The sequence below is a fragment of the Odontesthes bonariensis genome, chromosome 10 (assembly GCF_027942865.1).
Source record: "Odontesthes bonariensis isolate fOdoBon6 chromosome 10, fOdoBon6.hap1, whole genome shotgun sequence".
Lineage (NCBI taxonomy): Eukaryota > Metazoa > Chordata > Actinopteri > Atheriniformes > Atherinopsidae > Odontesthes > Odontesthes bonariensis.
Window position 1 is genome coordinate 1,863,274 of NC_134515.1, and position 10,337 is coordinate 1,873,610.

General features: G+C 45.0%; 1 protein-coding gene across 1 annotated transcript in view; it reads left to right on the forward strand.

Moving 5' to 3' along the window:
• Positions 1-10,159, forward strand: part of kcnd1 (potassium voltage-gated channel, Shal-related subfamily, member 1) — a 113,492-nt gene extending 103,333 nt beyond the window's left edge. Inside the window, exons 5-9 of the mRNA XM_075475907.1 lie at positions 4,103-4,265; positions 6,072-6,155; positions 8,200-8,295; positions 8,759-9,009; positions 9,597-10,159. Coding sequence (XP_075332022.1) covers positions 4,103-4,265; positions 6,072-6,155; positions 8,200-8,295; positions 8,759-9,009; positions 9,597-9,804 — 802 coding nt within the window. The 3' untranslated portion in view covers positions 9,805-10,159. The remainder of the gene's footprint in view (positions 1-4,102; positions 4,266-6,071; positions 6,156-8,199; positions 8,296-8,758; positions 9,010-9,596) is intronic.
• Positions 10,160-10,337: the final 178 nt, after the last annotated feature.

A 10,337-nucleotide genomic window follows, 5' to 3' on the forward strand; every position in this document is an offset into this window, starting at 1 on the left:
GTTCATGTTGGAACATGTTTCAGTGAATCTCTGCAGCTGTTACCATGGAAACATCTGCAGATATTCACTTTAAAGCTGCTCAGAACTGAACTAACTCTGGTTCTGCCTCAGATTCTGGGTTTATGTTCATGTTGGAACATGTTTCAGTGAATCTCTGCAGCTGTTACCATGGAAACATCTGCAGATATTCACTTTAAAGCTGCTCAGAACTGAACTAACTCTGGTTCTGCCTCAGATTCTGGGTTTATGTTCATGTTGGAACATGTTTCAGTGAATCTCTGCAGCTGTTACCATGGAAACATCTGCAGATATTCACTTTAAAGCTGCTCAGAACTGAACTAACTCTGGTTCTGCCTCAGATTCTGGGTTTATGTTCATGTTGGAACATGTTTCAGTGAATCTCTGCAGCTGTTACCATGGAAACATCTGCAGTAGAGATGCTTAACTCGAATCTTTTGGGCGATCCGGGCTGATCGGATCATTTCGAGGAGGGGATTCGAGTTATACGGATCACTTGAATCACTTGAGTCACTTATTAAAAAAAAAAAAAACTTTCTGCCGTTAAGTGGCTATGCGCCTCGCCTTTTTTTGTCCCATTTATCAATTCATTTTGATAAATCAAAGAGCAGCCTACGGCTACAATTTCATTCATTTATTTTTGTCAAGTAATAATTCAATGCCATGTTATCTGAAAGCCAGACACAACAGCTAGTGTGTGCATTTACACAGCAACAAATGTGGTAGCATTAGGAGAGGCAATGCTGAGTTTAGACCTACAAGTAAACAACATGGAATGATCTTGCCCTCCCTATATCACTAAATGATTATTTTTCAACGACTGGTTATTTTTTAACCGAGCCTGTGGCGAGCTACAAAGGCTTCAGCAGTCAGATGGGTTGACGAGTCGACAATCCTTGCTGCCGGCAGAATCGAAACTTAAAAAGATCCGAGTTGGCATGGATCCGCTACTTGCCCGTCTGACCGCTGGCTCTGGGTGACTCAGCGGTCAGACGGGCTAGCGGATCCATGCCAACTCGGATCATTTTAAGTTTCGATTCTGCCGCGTGACTCGTCTGGCCGTGAGTCACCCAGAGCCGGCATGATTCGCCAGACTGGCCCGCGAGCCGTTCGAGCAGTACGAGTCAGCGGGGATTCGTCCCGTCCGGACGGATCGCAAGTCAGGACGGATCAGTAGGGGGCATGGCTCACTGAACCGGCTCGTGACAAACGGGGCGGGAGTTAGGTTTCGTTTCACTCAGTGTGTCTGTGACTGTGTTCGTGACTGAACACCATGCTTGAGAAAGACTGTAGCCTAGGAATATATATATATATATATATATATATATATATATATATATATATATATATATATATATATATATATATATATTCCGGTTTAATCTTTTTTTTTTAAGGCGGATCAAATGCATGCCACCATCCGGTCTGCCCGGGTGACGTATTTATCCGGGTTGAAAACCGGATAACCCGGATTTTGTTACAGCTCTAATCTGCAGATATTCACTTTAAAGCTGCTCAGAACTGAACTAACTCTGGTTCTGCCTCAGATTCTGGGTTTATGTTCATGTTGGAACATGTTTCAGTGAATCTCTGCAGCTGTTACCATGGAAACATCTGCAGATACTCACTTTAAAGCTGCTCAGAACTGAACTAACTCTGGTTCTGACTCAGATTCTGGGTTTATGTTCATGTTGGAACATGTTTCAGTGAATCTCTGCAGCTGTTACCATGGAAACATCTGCAGATATTCACTTTAAAGCTGCTCAGAACTGAACTAACTCTGGTTCTGCCTCAGATTCTGGGTTTATGTTCATGTTGGAACATGTTTCAGTGAATCTCTGCAGCTGTTACCATGGAAACATCTGCAGGTATTCACTTTAAAGCTGCTCAGATCTGAACTAACTCTGGTTCTGCCTCAGATTCTGGGTTTATGTTCGTGTTGGAACATGTTTCAGTGAATCTCTGCAGCTGTTACCATGGAAACATCTGCAGATATTCACTTTAAAGCTGCTCAGAACTGAACTAACTCTGGTTCTGCCTCAGATTCTGGGTTTATGTTCATGTTGGAACATGTTTCAGTGAATCAGCTGCAGCTGTTACCATGGAAACATCTGCAGATATTCACTTTAAAGCTGCTCAGAACTGAACTAACTCTGGTTCTGCCTCAGATTCTGGGTTTATGTTCATGTTTTAAGATGATTCACTGGAACTCTTCCTCATTCTTCATAAATATGGAGATAAATGAGCTCTGGATCAGGACTGAGGGATACTTTCTCTCCACATTTAATGCACAGTTGGTTTCCTCTCTGGCTTCATTCAGGTTTCTGACACAGATAAAGATTAATGTAAGTTTTTGTAACTCGGCTCTCAGCACTCTCACATTAAACACTAATCTACAGTTGGCACCTGACCCCTCCTGCACCATTTAAACCACTTGACTGAACTAACTGCTCACATATCGTGTGATTAAAACCAGTTTAGCAGCTTCAGCACTAAAAATCTGCGCTGATACATCAGGATTAATCATCTCATAAAGCCCTGCAGGATAGATCAGCCAGCGGGCATGTTACTGCAGAATGAGGACTCTGACTGGGATTCTTTATGAGTCATTTGGCTCAATTCAATTCAAAATACTTTATTAATCCCAGAGGGGGAAATTACAAGCAGTTCCAGTACGACCCATCCAGACAGACAACATAAAAACAAAAACAAGGGAGACGGGCGACCGTGGCCATGCAGCTCAGTGATGAGCGCTGCCAGATAGAAGAAAGGTACCACGTTAGGTGAGAGGAGGAGAAAAAAATCATATTTCACACTTTACCCTTACCAGGATACAGTTTGAGATTGCACAAAAAAAGCAAAACATACACAAAACATCAAGCATTGGGACCGGTGAGGAGGTGTGAGGTATGTTAATCATTGAGCATGTGTGTGTGTGTGTGTGTGTGCAATTAAGTCCATGAAACCCTGTCTCAGAGGCCATTGTCTGGATAATTCGATGGAAAGTTTATCAACCAGCCTAAACAGTTTCCACAGGAGTCCTCAGGAAGGGGAGGGAGCACATGGGGCAGAGCGTCTTATTTACATAGCATCCAGGAGAAGCTGCAGCTGGCAGCCAAGGCCAGCACAGGGGAGCCAGATTCAGATAACAATCTGTTTGGGTCAGGCAGACTCTTAATTTTTTCGCCTGCCTTGAAGTCTTTGCTGTTGCGTCTCAATGGTGAATCCAAACAGCCAAATTGTGGAATGTAAAGCCAAATTCCAGAACCTTTCCGCCCGGTCTGAGCGATCAGCTTTCTCCCAGATTTATTCCATTTCTCTTCTTTAATTTTAATTTTTTTTTAAATTCAGCAGCACATTTATTTATTTATTGAAATTTTTTATTATTTTTTCCGCCTGGTCCGAGCGATCAGCTTTCTCCCAGATTTATTCCGTTTCTCTTCTTTATTTATTTATTTATTTTTAATTCAGCAGCACATTTATTTGTTTATTTTTTATTTTTTATATATATTTTTTTTATTATTTTTAATTACATTTTTTTTCAGCAGCACATTTATTTGTTTATTTTTTATTTTTTATATATATATTTTTTTATTATTTTTAATTACATTTTTTTTTCAGCAGCACATTTATTTATTTATTGAAATTTTTTATTATTTTTTCCGCCCGGTCCGAGCGATCAGCTTTCTCCCAGATTTATTCCGTTTCTCTTCTGAGTCCAGGAACCTCAGCCAGCCTGCTAACCTGTGTAAGGGTCACATCCAGCTTCCCATTCTGCTCACGTAACATCTCAGTCTGAGTGTTGATGGCTCTGTCGATCCCCCTGTAAACGCTGCCCACGTTTTCTTAATTTCTTGATATGCCGGTATCCTCCAACTCCAAACAGCAGGAAACCAGTAATCATAAATCCAGATGTGTATAAATCTTCAACATCCTCGACTGACAACATCAATAGACACACAATCCTCCATTTCCCCAGGAGTCCATTGAGTATCCAGCGAAGAATGTCCCGCCAGGGCATGAGGGTTCTCCTTCTCCCAATTTTGCATTAGAGAAAATTTGATCATTTGTTTCTTCTCTGCAGGTACGGCGACATGGTTCCGAACACCATTGCGGGGAAGATCTTCGGTTCGATCTGTTCTCTGAGCGGCGTGCTGGTGATCGCCCTGCCGGTGCCCGTCATTGTGTCCAACTTCAGCCGGATCTACCACCAGAACCAGAGAGCCGACAAGATGAGAGCCCAGCAGGTCTGATTCTTTTAGGTTCAAAGGGTTGTAAACCCAGCAGAACTCCCTGGCCCCACAGCGTTGGTTTAAAGAGCCTGAGCTCAAACAAGCCGAGCAGGCGGAGCTGCATCCCGGTGCTTCGGCTCCCTCATCAGGAGCTACAGCAGAACATACTTTATCAAAGCAGAGGACTCATTAGGCATCAGTATTCAAAGGGCTCAGTGTCAGCATGTATCAGTGCATCCAGAAACATGAAGCCTTTAGAGTTCAGTCACATTCTCTGAGCACCACAGTTATCCTTCTGAACTCCTCGCATCATCGTGTTTTCTATGAAAGCCAAGAAGAAGTTTGAGGAAAGGAAGTAGATCAAACAGTATCTGTATTGTGTGGTGGTCCTTAATTTTTTCCCTTTGGGTCTTAAACGTAAAATGCAAGTAAACATGGCGTATTGGCTGTTTGTAAAATACACCAGTCAGCCATAACATTATGACCACTGGCAAACCGTGATGGTGTCACCTGGCAGTGAGTAAGCATTTAGTCTTTGGAAGCAGTAGAAATGGGCAAGCATCATGATAGCTTTATGGATGGTTTATAGTAGCTCATCTCATCTGGTGGGATGTTCCTGGTCTGAGGTTCCTGGTCTGAAGTTCCTGGTCTGAGGTGGACCTTTCAGAAGCAGGTGGCTCAGACAGAAGGTGGGAGCGAAGGCTGGTCCATGAAGTCAGTCAGCAGAGGAGACGGGAAGCTGTCAGAACACAGCAAGTCACAGTTTGTCATGTAGGGGGTCAGCATCCATCAGTGGTAGGGTAGGGTAGGGTAGAGTAGGGTTAGGTTAGAGTTAGGTTAGGTTAGGATAGAGTAGGGTAGGGTGGGGTAGGGTAGGGTTAGGGTAGGGTAGGGTAGGGTTAGGGTAGGGTTGAGTTAGGTTAGGTTAGGATAGAGTAGGGTAGGGTGGGGTGGGGTAGGGTAGGGTTAGGGTAGGGTAGGGTAGGGTTAGGGTAGGGTAGGGTAGGGTAGGGTTAGGGTGGGGTAGGGTAGGGTTAGGGTAGGGTAGGGTGGGGTAGGGTAGGGTAGGGTAGGGTAGGGTAGGGTTAGGGTAGGGTAGGGTTAGGGTGGGGTAGGGTAGGGTTAGGGTAGGGTAGGGTGGGGTAGGGTAGGGTAGGGTAGGGTAGGGTAGGGTAGGGTAGGGTAGGGTTAGGGTGGGGTAGGGTAGGGTTAGGGTAGGGTAGGGTGGGGTAGGGTAGGGTAGGGTAGGGTAGGGTAGGGTTAGGGTGGGGTAGGGTAGGGTTGAGTTAGGTTAGGTTAGGATAGAGTAGGGTAAGGTAGGGTGGGGTAGGGTAGGGTTAGGTTAGGTTAGGTTAGGTTAGGGTGCCAGCAGATCCTCACTTGTCTGGTGGATTTCTGGACTGGTCAGAGCTGTTTTGGTGGGAAAATAATTTTTCCTTTCAGGTGCATCATGTCATGGCAACAGTTACGGGATGACTCAGCTGTTTGGGGGGGGGGGGGTTACACTGGATGTTCTTGCATTGCATTCTGATGTGTTGTCCATCTTTATAATCTGAACCTGCAGCCTGTGTTAATCTGGTTCATCAGTTTGCTCCAAGTTTCTCTGTTCAGCCTGCAAACTGCCACCAAACCTGTCCTCGAGGATCCAAAGAAAACGTTCCATTTAATTCACCCGAGAGACTGAAAGTTTAGGGGCAGATTGTGCGCACCGTGCATTTCCTGCGTGTGTGTGTGTGTGTGTGTGTGTGTGTGTGTGTGTGTGTGTGTGTGTGTGTGTGTGATGTGCTGATGCTGCTGTTTTCCTGTGTTTCTGTCTGACAGAAAGTGCGTTTGGCTCGGATCCGCATGGCAAAGAAAGGAACCACCAACGCCTTCCTCCAGTACAAAGAAGACCGAACACTCGGGGTGAGACACACACACGCTCACACGTGCACATGCACGTGCACATGCACGTGCACATGCATACACACCGGCTGGAAGAAGATTTCCAAACAGCAGAAAGTTCAGCCTCAGCTGATGGTTCGTGTTTCTCTGGAGTTGGCTGCTGGTTGAAATGAAATAAGTCTGAGACCTGATCACACAAAGATTTTGGGTGTCGATCTGTAAGAAAGAGACACAAAATGTCCTTTAGATGAATGAAGTTCAGGTGATTCAGAGACAGTTTGATGGATTCTGCTGTCGACATCACAAGAATCCAGCTGCCAAACCTGTGGGCTGCGTTCCATCCGGCTGAAATCATCTTGTCCTCCTGCTTCCAGAGGTAGAAAGTGAAAAGTTAGACCCACAAAGATGAATACAGCAAGCTGGAATAATTTCTTATTATGGTTTCTTATTATTCTCTTGTAAATAAGTCAGTAACTGTGAGAACTAGGTTTTTTTTCAGCTCCTTCTGCTCTTTTCTCCACCCGACACGTTGTTTCTGGGCTGTAATGTGTGTTAAAGCTCAGCAGAAGTCTGACAATGAACCGGATGCACGAATCTCAGGAACCTTTTTCAGCTTCGTTTCAACTCAGATTCTGTCGGAGGATAAAACCTTCGATGGGTTTTAGATGTTTGAACAGAAAAGCAGCTTTCACAGATCTCACACACAGACTCAGTCCGATAGTCTTAATCCGTCCTCAGCACCGAGCGAGGGACGGCTGCTGGGGACGAGGAGAAGGTGTAAGAGGATAAGGGAGGAGAAAACAATAACGGTGGAAAATACCTGAGCGAGTGATGAAGAAGAAGATTAAAATGAGATGATAAAGCCTGAAAGAGTTTTATAAAACACACAGTTCTTAGGCAGTTATTTAAAGATGTTCCATCTCACACTTTATCCCAGTGAAGCCTTCAGCTGAACTCATCAGTTTTTATCTGTGAAAACCTCCAGAAGGTTAACTTCATTTAAGCCCACAGTCACTGCAGAAGCCAAACATCTGGACACAGCTGCCTCCAGTGGGTTTGGTGAACCCATCCTTCAGATTCAGCTGATTGCACAGCTTTATTCCTCGTTCCAAAGACAGAAAGCTGCTGTTGTTCTGCTGAAGGATGGAGGTCTGTGGACACGTTGGGAGCAGCAGACTCAGTGTGATCGTTCAGCCCGATAATATGAGGTTCTGATGGTGTTTAAGGGTTCTCAGGTCTGTTAGAAACGGTCCAGAACAGACCGCGTTCAATGCGTTTATGGGAATATCACCATTATAATCCAGCACAGACTGAAACGGGCCAGTTTTAAACTTATCTTACGTAGCTGAATGTGATTTATAAGGTTTAGTTTTAGTGTTTTTTTCTCTGCACCAGGACTCTTTTTACTGCTTTTCACTTGGACAATAGATACATACTGTGTATGTGTATGTGTGTGCGTGAGATCTGCCTTTTTGCTGAATCTATGGAAGGGCTATATGGCTGTTATATGTGCAATGTTGTGTATATTGCCTTGTGTTTTTTGTATTGACATATGTTTGCTAGTAGACACCTTAATTTCCTTCGGGATTGATAAATGATACTCTACTCTACTCTCTACTGTTCTGAAGGGGTTTGGAGGCTTGTTGGGTTAGGCTGTTAGAGCTGACAGATGTGGACGGGCAGCAGAAACAACCCATCAGCATCGATGGGAAAATTTCATAAAAATTAGTTTTATACAAATGAAACGTTAAGCGTAGATAGAAAGCAGAAACCAAACATGTAGAATCAGATGAATCAGATGAAACATCCACCTGTAGAAGAACATATTCCACGAAAGAGTCAAATCTCACTTTCAACATTTGATGTTTTCTATGTTTTATTGTTAATTTAATGTTGGTTTGTGAGCTTTGTAAATCATTCCTTCTGCTTTCTGTCCTTTCCTGGCTGTATTTATTTCCTGGTTGGTATTTATTTGGTGACTGGGCCACCGGTCTGTTACCAGGCAGATAAAATCACACCTTTACCGGGATGTGATGAGCTCAACTGGTCTCTGTTGTGTTTTCAGGACCGGAACAGTGACAGCACGGCTCTGTGCGTGAAGAACAAGTCGGCGTTCGAGCACCAACACCACCACCTGCTGCACTGCCTGGAGAAGACCACGGTGAGGCTCCGCCCCCCTCCGGCAGACCCCTCTGAACATCACAGTCTAACATCCCAGATCACAGCACAGCTGTTGAGCTGCCCAGAACCAGAGATGGGATAGTTTTTAATCTGCTGTGTATTCAGTAGTTTTTATGTCGGGTCAGAGAGACCAAATCTGTAACCGTGGGTCCTGTCCGGGATGATTTTACAGAAAACAGTTTGGCCTCATACAGTTAAGAAGATCCAAATTTTCTGATGACATGAAAGAGATTTAAACCTGAAATGTTCTGAATATCTTACAGGATAAACATGAATGTGAGGTCTGAGCCCTGCCTCAGACGAGTGGCACACCCTTTAATTCCACCTTAAATGTGTAAACTCTGGTCTAAATATGGCCGTCCTTCCCCTTTTTCATAATGTGCCGTTCACCTGCCTCCTCCAACAGGAACGGAAGCTCTGACTGCCCCTTTGTTTCCTCACAGAACCACGAGTTCACAGACGAGATGACCTACAGCGAGCTGTGCATGACGGAGTCGGTGGGCTTCAGGACCAGTCGCAGCACCTCCCTGTCCAGCCAGCAGGGGGCGACCAACAACTCCACCGGCTGCTGCCCCCGCCGGGCCCGCAGGAGAGCCGCCATGCGGCTGGCCAACTCCACGGTGTCGGTCAGCCGGGGGAGCATCCAGGAGCTGGACATCCTGCACGTGAAGAACACCTCCATCCCGCCGCAAACGTAAAGATTTGAATGAACCGTTCAACTCGTGTAGTTCTGTTCTGGATCCGGCTGAACAGGGTGAAAAGGATCCAGATAAACTGCTGCTACAGATTTAATGAAAAGCAGCAGATTTTATCTAATTTATGCATTTTTTAAATTATTTATTTATTTATATTTATGCATTTATTTATTTATGAAATAACTTAATGAAGAGAATGAAACAGTTTTTAATTTCTATGGTTTTACGTATCAGGATGAATCAAAATAAAAAAGTGTCAAAACTCAGTGAATCCAGCAACATGACATGTATAAATAGAACTTGTTAGGCAGTTTTGTCTCATATTAAGTGTAATGAGATATTTTGATTAGAAATGAGACAAACATACTTGGTAAGGCTTTGATTTTTTCCAGTGAAACAAGCCATACTTGTTTTGGATTTACTGAGTTTTCCCACCTGGTGGTTTCATGGTGTCCTGATACGTAAAACCTCGGGAAACAGAGAGAAGGTGTTGTTTCTTTTTCACTCAAATGTTTCTATTTCTGCCGCCTCCCAGCACCTGAAAACGAGCTAATCTGTTGTTTTTGTGTCTTTGTTTCTCACTAAGCCGTTCCAGTTTGAACGCTCAGGCGGACGGTCTGAAGCTGAACTGCGGGGAGCACGACTTCACCGCCGCCATCATCAGCATCCCGACGCCGCCCGCCAACACGCCGGATGAGAGTCTCCCCCCGTCGCCCGCTCCCATCCCCGGCATCCTGCGCAACACCCGGGCCACCGCCTACACGCACGAAACCGTTAAAATCTCCTCCTTATAACCTCCGACTTCACTTTCCTCTCGACCCCCTCCCCTCCGCCCAATCAGCTTCTTCCCCATCATCCCCCTCCGACCGTCTGATCCTGGACCTGGGGCACTGCTGGCTGAGATTTCAGACACAACGACCACGCTGACGGATACCCGGGGGGCCGTTGGGCGGCTCTCAGATCCTCTCATCGGTTCTGTGGATTAAAATAAAGAAGAAGTTCAGTAAACTCGGCCTCCGGAGGGTTTTCTTCCACGCACTGCCCACTCCTGCACACTTTGACCTTTATATTTCGATGCACAAACCTCAGGAAGTTGGTTCTGGAGGATCGGTTTCCAAAGCTTTGGTTTCTCCGGGTCCGCTCTGCTCTTGTTTAACAATAATCATTCAGAGGACGAATGCAGAGAGACTTCTGGAAGGTTTTTCCTGGATTGAATCTCCTTCTGTTTTCCGGTGACGGCGGCAGATCGGTCCAGTCCAGTTTGGCGTTGGACGACCTTTGTTTTAAAGGAACAGGATGTAGTTTTCAACCCAAACAAAGAGGACAA